At 39.9% G+C, this 15,062-nt stretch overlaps 1 protein-coding gene across 1 annotated transcript in view; it reads left to right on the top strand.

The window, feature by feature from the left end:
* FBXO11 (F-box protein 11) overlaps positions 1–15,062 on the top strand; it is an 87,290-nt gene that overhangs the window by 70,878 nt on the left and 1,350 nt on the right. Inside the window, exons 11-22 of the mRNA XM_056119832.1 lie at positions 46–183; positions 3,159–3,376; positions 5,247–5,332; positions 6,429–6,523; positions 8,543–8,665; positions 8,756–8,841; positions 9,997–10,073; positions 10,165–10,308; positions 13,169–13,279; positions 13,927–14,034; positions 14,300–14,408; positions 14,910–15,008. Of these exons, the coding sequence (XP_055975807.1) occupies positions 46–183; positions 3,159–3,376; positions 5,247–5,332; positions 6,429–6,523; positions 8,543–8,665; positions 8,756–8,841; positions 9,997–10,073; positions 10,165–10,308; positions 13,169–13,279; positions 13,927–14,034; positions 14,300–14,408; positions 14,910–15,008 (1,394 nt within the window). The remainder of the gene's footprint in view (positions 1–45; positions 184–3,158; positions 3,377–5,246; positions 5,333–6,428; positions 6,524–8,542; positions 8,666–8,755; positions 8,842–9,996; positions 10,074–10,164; positions 10,309–13,168; positions 13,280–13,926; positions 14,035–14,299; positions 14,409–14,909; positions 15,009–15,062) is intronic.

Here is a 15,062-nt window from a genome sequence, read left to right on the forward strand (position 1 = left end):
AAATATATTTTGAATTTACTCATATCTGTTTCTGATTAATTATAGGGAATATATGAGGATAATGAAATTTCCAATAATGCTTTAGCTGGGATTTGGGTTAAAAATCATGGAAATCCAATTATTAGACGGAATCATATTCATCATGGTCGTGACGTCGGTGTATTCACATTTGATCATGGCATGGTAAGAATATTTTCAACAGAAAAAAAAATGTAATTCATATGAGTTCAATTTCAGGTAGTTTCAGCGTTATGCTCTTATCACCAGATTATCTCAATAGGCTCTGCTGAGTGGGCCTTACGCCTCCCCCTTGGTGGGGTGGAAGGGGGATGTACTTGGTGGCTTCAAGTGCTGGCGGCAGGAGGGAAAAAAAAATTCTCTCAGTAGCAAATTATAGAGTGCACTTTGAGAAACACAGCTTTATTTATTAATTTGGTGTCACTTTATTCCTGTTATATTAATGTTGACAGACACACTTATTAATAAGAGAAATAGAGGGGTTGGAGGTATAGTACAGTAGATAAGGAATTTGCCTTGCCTGCAGTCAGCGCAGGTTTGGTCTCTGGCACTGCCTGTGATCCTGAGCACCCCCCTTCCCCCAGGGAGTAAGCCCTGAGAAATAGGAAAAAAAGATGTGGATACAACTTTTAAAGTACTTTCATATCTCCAATTCTTTTGGGGGGTGGGGGGGAGGTAGAGTCTGACACTCTACTACCATAATCTACCATAATCTACTTTATAGTTATGTAGTACATTTTACTAAGGATGTGTGCCTTGCATTCATTGCCTTTTTGGGGTTTTCAACAGTAACTCCCAATTTATAAGCAAGAGAGTAGCAAAGGAATGTGGAATAGAAGTAAGGGGCGGAGCAGAAGAAATGAACTTGATTCTCTGCTGTTTTGTGAGTTATATGGCTTGGGCTCTGTGCTTTCTGAGACTTCGGTGAGACAGACTCATGCAAAGTCAAGTAACGAATCTGCCTTAAGTAGTGCGAGATGAACAGACTTCATGCATTAGATCATGTCGTTTATCTTTAGTTTAAAATTTTACTATTTTTTTCCCCAGATTTTCCTCATTAGGAAACAAAGTCTATTACCAAATTGTCCTGTAGGCACATTGGGTTTAGGGTTACCACATATCTTGGGCGGGGGGGGGGGGGGAGTTCATTCCATTTTAAGTATAGTTCATATTACTATAAGCCTGATTGGAAATCGCTTCAAATGCTAGTGAACTGCTTTCCAAATAGACTACTAGTCCAAAAGCTAAGTGCTCTCAGTGGTGCATTTTTCTCCCTTGAACATGCATGGACTCTGGGCGTTGAGTTTTATCAGTTAAGTACTCTAGTTATTAAAATCTGGCCTGAAGGGTAAGGCCTGCTGAAAGGTCCTGTTGATTTTCTCTTTGTCACAATAATTTCTGCCTTCTACTTACATTGCTGTAATTGCTAGATTATTAGCAAGACTGAATGCGAAGCATTGCCCCTAGTCTCCATATTTCAAATCTAAGGTGATTGGAATTACACAACGAGGGTGGGGTTAGTTCCTTACCAATCAATGGAGCCATACTCCTTACCTTCAGATTTTTGTCTCCTACCAATGCCTACAGATTGCAATTGACATCATTATTCTAATTCCTGCTTTAAAAATGGTGATGACACTGGTGGTAGGAGTGCAGTTGCATTGCAGATATAAAACTGCTGTAGAGCCTTGCAGTTAGTGTTACCTCAGTAAAAGAAAATTCCGACTTTTATTGACTTTCAGATTATCTGACTTTTATCTGACTCACTGTCCATTCATTGCATAGAGAGCATTACAGTCTGGATTCAGGGATTCATATTTCTGCTTCAGAAAACAGTTTCTCAATTTAACATGGAATTTCTGTTATGTATTGACTTGTTTTTCGTCGATATTCACATGTTGAATTCCTAACTTCTAGTCCTTGAATGAGTAGTCTCTAATTTTCTATGACTGCTACCTTATGAATAGGAGATTTGGGCAGTAGCCACCCACAGGGGAAGATGAAGGCAACCATCTGTCGCCAGTAAATTAGGTCACCGCTTCAAAACGTTATTGACTGTCTGTTCAGATTTTCTTCTCATTTAATACCTAATTCTTATTAAGGTAACTTTCAAATCCTGATACGTATTGGCAGGGGGCGGCTGCAAGCAAAGCAAGAGCCTTAACGCCACATTCCCGACGAACCCCTCCCACCCTCCCACTTGTCCTTCTCTTTGTTTTTTGGGGGGCACACACTTGACTGCGATGTGCCAGAGATTGCACACACTGGGTTGTGGGTCTGGGAAGTCAGTGTCAGTGCAGTGCATGGGTCAGACTCCGGCCTTCTAAATGCCACCCAGCGGAGCTTGATCACTGGGCCATAGCCCCGAACTCTCAGAGGTCCATTTTTCTTACCTACCCAGTGTTCTAGAGCAGGGATCTTCAACCTTTTCACACCAGTAGTCCAGAGACAGTCTTGCCTACCAGTTCACAGACCAGCAGTTACAACCAAGGTGTAGGCCAGTGGTTTTCAATCTTTTTATACTTGGGGTCTAACACTGGTATGCCGGCCAGTGGTTTAAGAATACTATTTTGAACTTATCATTTTTACCTACACTCAGTTTGGCAAGAAGCTCATGAAATCCTGCTTTGGTTCACTTGTTTATGTATACTGTCTTATATGTTCCAGAGGTTACTCTAGGCCTTTCTCTTCAGGAACTTTGATCAGGTTGAAATAGGCATACAGACAGAGAGAAAGAATACAGTTCATGGAAGGTAATAAGAGAAAATACTAAGTGTTGAAGTAAATTGAGTGAAAGAGCACGTTTAGTTTTTTGAAAAGAGACAAGGAATGGGGTGAAGCGACTTTTCTTTTAACTTTTTTTATTGAATTACTATGAGATAGATACTTGGAAAGTTGTTCACGATCGGAGTTCAGTCATACAGTGTTCCAACACCCATCCCTCCACCAGTGTACATTTCCCAGTACCAGTGTGCCCCCCAGGTTCCCTCCAGTCACCCCCCCAGACAGATTAGGGGATGTGCATTTTTTTTAGTAAAACATGTTTCCTTCCGTGTTTATTAATTGAAATTAAAGTGTCTTTTCAAATGTCAGTTTTGAAAAGTTACCTTACCTTTAGGCTTAATTTCTGTTTCTCTTAGGGTTACTTTGAAAGTTGCAACATCCACAGAAACAGGATAGCAGGCTTTGAAGTAAAAGCCTATGCTAACCCCACCGTGGTTCGATGTGAAATTCATCATGGACAAACCGGAGGAATATATGTCCATGAAAAAGGAAGAGGACAATTCATAGAGAATAAAATCTATGCAAACAACTTTGCAGGTGTATGGATTACCTCAAATAGTGACCCAACAATAAGGTATTTACAATATTAGATGGAAATCACTTTGTTTTATAAGTCACATGGCTTTAACTCATTTTTTTTTTTGCTTTTTGGGTCACAGCTGGCGGTGCACAGGGGTTCTTCCTGGCTCTGCACTCAGGAGTTACTCCTGGCGGTGCTCAGGGGACCGTATAGGATGCTGGGAATCGAACCCGGGTCGGCCGCGTGCAAGGCAAACGCCCTACCCGCTGTGCTATCTCTCCAGCCCCCTAACTCTTAATTTTTTTTTTCTAAACATCTGACTGCTTTGAAGTTTGTATATTTTTACTTACAAACAAAAGTCTAATGGTTGTAATTTACAGTAGAGTCTGGTTGTCCAATAAATGATTCTATTAAGAAATGCTTATTTGGGGGCCAGAGCTATAGCACATAGCAGGTAGGGCATTTGCCCTGCACACGGCTGGCCAGTCTTCATTCCCCAGCATCCCATATGGTCCCCCAAATATGACCAAGAGTGGTGCCTGAGAGCAGAGTCAGGAGTAAGCGCTGAGCATTGCTGCGGGGTGGGGCAGTTCCGCCTGGGGATGCAGTTTGGGTGTCAACCTGGGCTCCTGCGTATCAAAGTACTCTGGCCCTTTGGACCACCTCTGTGGGCCCTCAGCATGAAATACGTTTATAAAAGTCTTGCATTGAATAAACACTGCTGTGGTGTTTATTTTTTATTTATTTTTTGAGCACACGTGTCTATGCTCAGGGATCACTGCTGACTGCAGTTCAGGACTCACTCCTGGTGGTGATCAGGGGCCCATGTGGGCTACCATAGGGATCAAACCCAGGTCAGCCACACACAAAGCAAATGCTTTACTATGCTATCACTCTGGCCCCTGTGGTGTTCATTTTAGGATGTCCTTTTTTATTTTTTCATGATCTAAACCAGTCGTTTTCGACCTTCTTATATCTCGGGACTGGCACAGTCCTTGTACTGATGATTGGAATAGTGTATGAAAATACTGCACACTTAATTATCTTATGTTAATTAAATTACATAGGGGTATGGCTTTTGGAATTGAAATGTCCTTGTCTTTCTTTTGAGAGGCAGGGGTGGGGGTAGGGAGAATCAGCAATAATTCAGGGAACTTAATTATCTCAGATTCTTGGACAGAACGACCAAAACATCAAAACTTGAAACTGTTCTTTTTCTTCAATGGTTCCTGTCACTTCCTCTGACCACAGTGAAAGAGCAAGCAGATCCGATCTTAAGGGTATTGAGACTATAGATGGAGCTGTTACAGTTTGTTTGGGGGAGGGGCTGCATGGCACATCTGACTCCTGGTTCTATACTCAGTAATTATTGCTTGGCAGTGCTCAGGGGACCGTGTGGAGTGCTGGGGATCTAATCAAGGTCAGCCATGTGCGAGGCAAGTGCCCTGTCTAGTGTGCTATTTTTCCAGCCCAGAGCTGTTACAGTTCAATCAAAAAAAAATTTTTTTTTAATCAGACATTAATTTTGTTTGCTCTCTCTGGCTTTGTAAAAGTTTTGTTGAGGCTGGAGTAATAGAACAGTGGGGAGGGCACTTGCCTTTCACACAACCAACCTGGGTCCTATTCCTGACACCCCATATGGTCCCCTGAGCAGTGTTGGGTGTGGCCCAAAAGCAGGGTGGGGGTGTTGAAGGAGTAGATTCTGGAATATACAGCTTGCCACCAGTGTTCAGTAGATGTTTCTAGAATCAACTAAAAAAATGTTTTAAATGTTGTAGCTATTTCGAAAGTAATATTTTCAAGAGTGCTGTTTTGTTTCAAATACTTGAGGGTATTTCAGAGTCTTATGTCTTAGAAAGCACAGAAGAGAACTTAGAAATAAACTAGTCTGATTCCTCATTTTAATCATTTTACATATTTATAGGGGGAATTCTATATTTAATGGAAATCAAGGGGGAGTTTACATCTTCGGTGATGGACGAGGCCTTATTGAAGGAAATGACATTTATGGTAAGTATGTCATTTTGTTCTATAGAATTTTTGAGTGTGACCTGTCTTCTAAAGGTTATTCCAGGGACTGGAGCAGTAGTACAACAGGGACAGTGCTTGCTTGCCTTGCTTTGTGGTCAAACTGGTTCAATCCCCAGCCTCCTAAATGATGCCCTGAGCACCACTAGGAGTAATTCCTGAATGTAGAGCCAGAAGTATCCATTGAGCGCTGCCAGATGTGGCCAAAGCCACAGCCCTTGCCACTCCCCTCATAAAAGACTAACATAAATCTATTATATATCAAGCACTGTGACGAATACCAGGGATACCATACTTGAATGAAGAATTATTTGCAAATATTTCTTATATTCACTTTATTGTTTAATAATTATTATTTCTGTGTTTAAATTCTTTGTAATGGTTCATTATGCCTTGGTAAAAACTAAAAAGGAAAAATAATCCTCATGAAAATATTTGAGGGGCCGGACCGATAGTACAGCAAGTGGTGTGCTGGCCTTGCATGCTGCTGACTGGGGTTTGATTCCCACATCTCATATGATTCCCCCGAGCACCGTCAGGAGTGATTCCTGATTGCCCAGCCAGGAGTAACCCCTGAGGACTTGGCAGGTGTGGCCCGAAACAAAACAAAAGCAAAATCTTTTGAGCTATTGGTTCAGTAAATAGTGACTAAGATGTCTGTGTGCCAGACTAAGATACTGATGTTTTCTGGGATATCACATGAGATAGTAGGTAGCAAAGCATGCATGCTCCACACCCCTGCTGAGCACCTTACTTGAATTAAGTCCTGTAATATTCACACCAACTCTTTGAATTACATACTTCTAAGTACTCCCTTTTCTCTCGTTTATGGTCAGGAGATAGCAATAAAGTAGGTAAGAATTTCTGGAATTTAAAACTTACCAAGTGGTCTGCTCCTAGCTAGTATATATTGCCTTTAACTCTTCCTTATCTTTTCATGCTCTTAGTTCTGTTTTGTATATAGTACAGAATTAAAGTCTCTACCAAGTCTCTCAAGAATTTTACTGTATAATGTAAATTTCTTTCTGTGTTTCACTAAACTCCATATGTTGACTTTGTGATTTTCATTTTCAAATAGGCAATGCATTAGCAGGAATTCAGATTAGGACAAACAGTTGTCCAATCGTCCGACATAACAAAATTCACGATGGCCAGCATGGCGGAATTTATGTGGTAAGTTAATGAATACAGTTCTAAAATCTCGTGTATCTAAACCAGAGGAAAAAAGAGTGGAGGCAATCATGTTTAGCTTTAAGTATGCTACGTTCAGTTTTTAGAAGGAGTATGAATTTGCAACTACCTTTAATACTTAGAAAATAATAAGCATCTTGTTCCCTCTGCTAGTGTATGGTGTATCGATAGTTTTTTATTGTTTTTGTTTTGTTTTGTTTTGAGAGGGGGGCCACATCCAGCCATACATGGGACTTCCTCCTGGCTCCATGTTCCAGGATCACTGCTGATGGGCTCAGGGAACATTTATGGTGCCAGGGGAATCGAAGCTGGGTCAGCCGCACGCAAGACAAACGTCCTACCCACTGACTGTTACTCTGGCCCATAATTTTGTATAGTGTTAAATAAAATTTAGTCAGCAACTTACTAAATTTAGGCATAGACATACCTTTTTATTAAAATCTTCAAAAATATTTGGTAGTATGAGCTAAATTCCAGAACTGTCAGTCTCAGCAACTGTCAATCTGTTACATTTGTTACACTGGAATCTTGCCATGATGACTACTGTGTGGGTCTTTGAAATGTTCTAGATGTGTTAACTGAAGTTCACACATAACACTGGCAATAACACTAAACTTGAAAAGATGAATTTTATTTCTTTATTTGCTTTTTGGTCACACTGGCAATGCTCAGGAGTTACTCCTGGCTCCTCATGCAGGAATTACTCCTGGAAGTATTTGGGAAAAGGCCAGTTTTTAATATGAATTTCTGTAGAAGTATAATCAACTTGTAAGCCTATATTGATCCTATGTTTGTGATATCTAAACCACTATAACTAATTGTAGTGAGAAAACGTTGAAATGGGGCCAGGACAATAGTACAGCAATTGGGCATCTGCCTTGCGCACACTGACCCAGTACGATTCCCGGCATCTCATCAGGCTCCCTGAATAGCGACAGGAGTAATTCCTGAGTTTGGAGTCAGGAGTAACCATTGAGCATCACTGAGTGGGACCCAAAAGCCAAAAATAAGAAAACGTTGACAGCTAATGCAAATGGTTACTGATTTTCACTTACACGTCTGGAATTTCCATGCTTTGAACCTGATAAAAAATATTTAGTAACTTAACCTTATATTTTAAAGGGTTTCATCAGTAATACATGTCAGATAACTAAGGGACCTTCAGTAAGTTCTTTTGCTAAAGAAAATTCATTGCTGCACCTCTTAATATAACAGAGGTGATAGTACAAAACCAGGAGTTGGGACAGTCAAGTATTTGCCTTCACCTTGCAGATGACCAACTGGGGTTTGATCCCCAGCATCCCGTAAGATCCCCAAGCCCCATCAGGAGTAATTTCTGTGCAGAACCAGGAGAGTTACGTGAGCATGGCTAGGCGTGGCCCCAAACCCACATAAAGGACAATATAAAGATTTGAAGAGTGACGCCATCAAAGAAAAAATTTTTTTAGTTGTGGGTAGCTTAGACCAGAGACAGCTCAACAGATTGTGTGCGTGCTTTGTATGTGGGAGGTTTGATCCCCAGCACCACGTTTCCCAGTGCAGAGCCAGGAGTAGCCCCTGGTATCACTGGCTATGACCCAAAAACCAAATAAAAACACAACCCCAAAAGCTTTGGACGATTAATACATGATGTAGGAGCTACCAGGAAAATGTTATTACTTTTGGCAGGAGAGACTCCCACCCTGCGATGCTCAGGGCTCTGCCCTGAGGAATCTCTCCTAGCGGTACAGGGACCATATGGGATGCCGGGGATCAAACCCTGGTCAGCCACATGCAAGGCAAGCACTCTACCCACTGTACAGTCTCTGTAGCTCCAATCATCACTTTTTAAATCTAGATTTTAAAATTGAAAATTGAGGTTTTGTCTCTTGGGTGGTCCTCCACAGTGGCGCCCAGGGATCAGACCAGGGCCCAGCATGGCAGCTCCTTGGTCTCTCTGCCCATGGCTGGGTGTGGGTGTGTGCAAAGGAGACAAATGTAATCAATGTAACTTTTATTTAGCATGAGAAAGGACAAGGCGTGATCGAAGAGAATGAAGTCTATAGTAATACTCTGGCTGGGGTCTGGGTGACAACTGGCAGCACTCCGGTACTGAGAAGAAATAGGATACACAGCGGCAAGCAGGTAAGATGAACTCAGACTGTTGTGCAGAAAACAAATAGAATGTTTTGTAAACACTTCTTTATCTTGAAAAAAATCATTTTTCAATTTTAGGTTGGAGTTTATTTTTATGACAATGGACATGGAGTGCTAGAGGACAATGATATCTATAATCATATGTATTCAGGGGTTCAAATAAGGTAAGTGTTTCCACTCTTGAGTTTTGGGGAAGTATTCATACAGAGTATATGGAAGATGTCAAAGAAATGTTGTTATTGAGTAGTCTTTATGATTCTGTGTATGCATGTGTGAGCGAGAGAGAGAGAACTTCGCAGCACATGCGGGTTACTGTTCTGTTAGTACACTGGGACAGCCTATCAGTGGCTGGTGTACTCCATCATAATTGCAAGTTAGAAGATTATATTTTTTAAAAATTGTGAGGGGCCTCCCTGGCATCCCATATGGTCCCCCAAACACACCCAGGAGTAATTACAGAGCCCTTGCAGGGTAGGGCCCAAACCCCCACACTTCAAAAAAAATTGTAAAGGAGCCAGAAATACAGCTCAGCAGTTGAGCACATTCTCTGGTACCAAGATAGAGAAAGAAAAAAGTAAAAAAAGTATAATTATGAACTCTGTTCTGCTTGTTCTGGTCACTTTTTATATAGGATCATCTCTGCTTATGCTGCTTTTGTAAAATTTTTTTCCTGTGTTTCATTCAACAGTTCTTAGAACTGTAGTATTCCTAAATCCTCAGATACTTCACCTCTTTTATTTATGTGTACAATAATAACCATTATTTAACTTCTCAGTTTAGCTATTAGATTGGATAGCAATAATAATAATCAATAGCTAAATAGGCCCTATTAGAGAATTAGGCAAAATTAAAACTAGTGCAAGTTCTTTTTTTGTTTGTTTTGGGGTTGTTTTGGGGGGTGGGGGTTCTGGTTTCATTCTGGTCTTTGGGCCATTCCCAGCAGTGCTCTAAGATTCATGTAGTGCCAGGGCTCCTGAATATAGAGTATACGCACTGTAACCTTTGGAACCATCTTCACAAAACCCTTATACCAGCTGTGTTTTTATGTTGTTTTTGGAGGTAGGGCTGGGGATTGAACCCAGGACTTCACATGTGCGTGATAAGCACTCTGCCAGAGCTATACCTCCAAACCTAAATTGGTTTCTTTATTGACAAAGTTCTTTGAGCGTCTTGAAGTATGTCATTGATTCCTGCTAATATTGATGTGGAGTTTTCCATTAAGGGGTGGTTAATAGGGATATAGGAGTCAAATATCCCTCATCTGATGCCGTGTGTGAGAGTGAGAGCATTTGAAATGGTATTCTCTGTTTCATCCATAGGACTGGAAGCAACCCCAAAATTAGACGCAATAAAATCTGGGGAGGACAGAATGGTGGAATTCTAGTTTATAATTCTGGTATGTTGATTGTCATTCAGCTTTTCTTGCAACACTAATGGTCTTTAGAAATATGCTTTCTAAATAACAGCCTAAATGTTTGCGTTCATAGGTCTAGGCTGTATAGAAGACAATGAAATATTTGACAATGCAATGGCTGGAGTGTGGATTAAAACAGACAGTAATCCTACCCTAAGAAGAAATAAAATCCACGATGGAAGAGATGGTGGCATCTGTATATTTAATGGGGGTCGAGGTATTGTTGTTAAATTTGCACTAGTGAAAACCCCAGTTTTACATTATTCTATATCTTTAATGATCAAGAGTATTTCCAGTTAATATGTTACAAGTGCACAAATCTTAGTCTTTCCCGTATCAGGTCCTGAGATGCTTAGAAGATTGGTGTCTAGAATTAGTGGAGATGTGTTTACAGAAATTTTCCTTTTGTAGTCATCTTGAGTGTCTCACTTGTTAAGGTTTTTTAAGGTAGCATACTTTGTTTACATTCTCTCTGAACCTTTATTACTCAGAACAGTGATATGAGTATAATAAACTTCAAAGCCGATTTGTAGAAGTAGGTGTGAGAAATTAATCTGTAAATATGTGAAAAATGTCTGTAGTAAACAAGTATTGCTTTGTACCTGTTTACAACTGTGTTTGTTGGCCAATGGAACTAATGAAACCAAAGTGTGCCTGGTTTGGTATCCATCAAGGTCTGCTCACTTTGCACTGAGGCAAAAGTTCCAGTCACTGCCCCTTGCAACTACATGTTATTCATAGGGATTGGGGAAGTATATTGAAGGTAAATTCATCACCATTCCTGAAAGATCAGTAACCCAACATTGTATGTATCTTTGTGGAAGAATAGCTAGCTTACTCAGACATACCAAGACTTCACTGAAAATTACTCCAACCAAATCATGATTGTATTAGTAGACTCAAAAAGCTTATAATTGCATACAAAAATGGCATCTGATTGTTTTTACAAGGTAAAATAAACACTGCAGAATGGTTGGTTTATTTGTAAGGTCTAGAGAAAAGGTTCATGGGTAAAATCACTCTTGAAAGTTGAGAATGCACTGGTAAATTGTGGGTGGCGGTTGAGGGAACAGGCCATTTTAGGTATTAAAAGCACAAATACTGCATTTTTTAAATTTTGTGTATTAGTTGGCCACCCTTTTACCAGCCATGTGATACAGATACCAATCATAAAATGAATAAAATGGTATTATGTCCAGAAAGATTTTAGTACAATGGAGTGGCATATTATAAACAAAGGTTAAAGGAACCAAAGTGGTTTAGTAAGGCAAGAATTACTGAAAGTTGAGAATGGAGAAGAAACAGGATGTTGTATATGCAGTAGGGAGTTTGGACTGGATCTTATCAGCACTTGGAAGTTATAGTGGACATACGAAAGATTTAGAGTCAGTGACTTGGAATACTTTGTCCAAAGGGATAACCAATTTAGAAGTCTGTTAAATACTGTAGCACTGTCCTCCCGTTGTTCATCGATTTGCTCGAGCTGGCCCAGTAACGTCTCCATCGTGAGACTTGTTTTTACTGTATTTGGCATATTGAATACGTCACGGGTAGCTTGCCGGGCTCTCCGAAAGGGACAGAGGAATCAAACCTGGCTCAGCCGGGCCGGCTGTGCACAAGGCAAACGCCCTACTGCTGTGCTATCGCTCCAGCCCGTTAAATACCACCGATAGGACAAATGTCTACAGAAGTGAAAACATATTTCACATCCTCAGGGAGCAAAGAAACTCTAGTAATGAACTAGTTCTAGTTTGCTGTATGTGAGTAGATTTTTTTGAAGGAATTATTAGCTAATGTTTAGTGCTTCATACTTTTACATGTGATCCATGCTTCTTGTGCCCATTTTTCGGACTAGTAAACTGATAGTGTGCCTTCTCAAAATCAGAATCAGTATTGAAGACATCAAGTGCTCAGCTCACTCTTATTCAGTGTTACACTGCCAGAAGAAAGAAAATTTGATAAAGGAAAATTTAAAACCTAGCAGAGAGTACAAAACATTGCTGGAAAGAAAATGATAGAAACCAGAGGAATCCAAGATAGTACAGGGGAATAAGCAGTATGTGAGGGAGGAGGGACGTTATTTCAGATTATGTGCGGGGTGAGGGGAAAGGGGGGCTGGAGCGATAGCACAGCAGTAGAGCGTTTGCCATACAAGGGGTCAACATGGCCAACCCAAGTTCGATTCCTCCGTCCCTCTCGGAGAGCCCGGCAAGCTACCGAGAGTATCTCGCCCACACGGCAAAGCCTGGCAAGCAACACGTGACGTATTCGATATGCCAAACACAGTAAAAATTGTCACAGTGGAGTTGTTACTGGGCCCACTCAAGCAAGTTGATGAACAACTGGGTGACAGTGCGGGGGGGGGGGGGGGGCAGGGGGTGGTCAAACCTAGCACCTGGTATACAAAATGCATATGCTGTACTACTTACTTGCTTGCTCAGCTCAAGGAAAAGTTAATTTTATGCTGTACTGTTTTGGGGGGGTGGTTAACAATTTTTATTCTGAAAGCAGCTTTTGTTGGGGGGTGCAGGGGGCACACAACCATGCAATGCTAGGTTTTGAACCCAGGTCTCCCTCCCACATGCAAAGCATGTGTCCCAGCCCCGTGAAAGGAACATGAGTTTTGTGGGTGTCTTTGGAAGTGGGAGTGGGATGTAGCAGAAGAATGGATAAAGGAATGTTAATGATCAGAAATTTCAGGACTTGACCTTGAACCATTGCCAGTACTAAAGATTTATTCCAAAAGAATTACGTTTTTAATTCAGTAGTGTCCACTGAGGATCAACTAGGTGTTGATTGCACTGGGGATGCAATGATGAGTAATGGATTTCCCTGCTGTGGAATTTCCAGTTTTTCTTTAGAATGGTTATCTGCCATTTGGAGCAATTTTTGGTTAAATTCTACTCTTTAGCATTTCAGGGTTACTAATAAAGTTTCTTCTTGGCTAAAAAAATTAATCCCGTGGATTTGACAATGTAGTTAATACGAAAAATAAAAGAAAAACTAAATACCACCCAAAAGGCTACTAAAATTCATTATATGCATTAGCTTTAATCCTAGGAAATATTTTATTATAGGTCTTCTTGAAGAAAATGATATTTTCAGGAATGCTCAAGCAGGTGTTCTCATCAGTACTAATAGTCATCCAGTCTTAAGGAAAAACAGAATATTTGATGGATTTGCTGCAGGTTTGTATTTTCTTGTTACCTGTAGTTTGTTGTCTGTACATTAAATGTTGATTTGTAATATATTTTCTTTTGCAACATGTGCTGCAGAAGTGACAAGTTAAAATACTGCTTTGCTATTCATCATAATTATAAACACTGGATAGGCTTGTAGTTCATTGGGAGTTCAAATAATTGCAACTTTTTGCCAGTTCAAAGCATAAATTCCAAGTAACAATCTCCCTATTTCAAATGCACGCTAGCTGCTGCCTAAACATACTTCTGGGCAAATATTTAAATGTTATTAATAGACTTAATGATGGGTCTCATTCTCCTAACTCTGAAAGAGCCTTGAATATGGCACTTTTTTAAAAATCTCAGGGCTAGGACAGAGGAGACGTTACTGGGGCCTACTTGAGGCAATCGACGAATAACAGGATGGTTGCAATCGTGATTAATAGACTTACAAGCTATATTATGACATTTACAAGTATATTGGACTTGTTAACAGTATAAAGTGTGAGGCCAGTAATTGGAAATCTGTATTCTAATTTTAGTTGTTGAGGGAATTGATGTACTTTATAAGTAATTTACTACACTTGCTATAGTTCAGGCTTCTCTGAAGAAATTATATAAAGTGATGCATCTGCTTTTTGTACATTTTACTTCAGGTATTGAAATTACAAATCATGCAACTGCAACACTAGAAGGCAATCAGATTTTTAACAACCGGTTTGGAGGCTTATTTTTAGCATCTGGTGTTAATGTGACAATGAAAGGTATGTTGGCATTTGTGTTGCCTGTATATGAAATATGGCATGAAGATTATTAGAAGCCACTGTTGATAACTTGATGCACTCTTATCATTACAAGTTATCAATAACGAGAACTATTGTAAGGAGCATCTTGCAAAGAAGCATCATCTCTATTCTCAACCTTGGCAATTTGGGCATTTTTTAAAAACATTATAGATAATACCCTCTATCACAATGAACCTGTTTTTTACTGTGTCCTCTAGAATTTTATTTATTTCTTCTATTACAGATAACAAAATAATGAACAATCAAGATGCCATAGAAAAGGCTGTTAGTAGAGGCCAATGTTTATATAAAATATCAAGTTATACCAGCTATCCCATGCATGATTTCTACAGGTATATTTCTGAATTATTTGAGTTTTGAAAGGGGGAAATGACTGGGAAATGACTTGCTTACTTTTTCTAAAGTGGTTCAAAATTGAAACCCAGCATCTTTATCTTTCACTTACAAGTTGCTTTTTTCTGAAAAAGATGTAAATTGCCATATTAACTATTGGTATCAACTGGGAACATAGAGTGTTTCTCATTGTTTTCCTAGGAGTTTAAAAGCTGCCAGACTTGCCGATTTTGCACTACCTTTTTTCCTAGTTAAAATTTTGATAAATTTTTCAGCTGCCTTTCTGTAACTTACAAGTCAGTCATTTTCTTAAAAGGCATGACAAATTAATTTATTCCACTGAAAGTCCTCTCTAGAATTAACCTAGGCCACAGCCATCAATTTTGCTTTGGGTCCTTTTTTTTTTTGTAAGCCAAAAGTTACAGGGTAAGAAAAGCAAAATATACTATGTTGAATAAATAGCATGTTCTAGAAAAATAATACAAGCTTTTGCTTTTTAGATGTCACACTTGTAACACCACAGATCGAAATGCCATATGTGTGAACTGCATTAAGAAGTGCCATCAGGGACATGATGTAGAGTTTATTAGACATGATAGGTATGTAGCACACTTGCTTGCTATACTACCCTATTCCACCCCACCCCTCACTTT

The sequence above is a fragment of the Sorex fumeus genome, unplaced genomic scaffold (genome assembly GCF_029834395.1).
Source record: "Sorex fumeus unplaced genomic scaffold, SorFum_2.1 ptg000003l, whole genome shotgun sequence".
In the NCBI taxonomy this organism is placed as follows: domain Eukaryota; kingdom Metazoa; phylum Chordata; class Mammalia; order Eulipotyphla; family Soricidae; genus Sorex; species Sorex fumeus.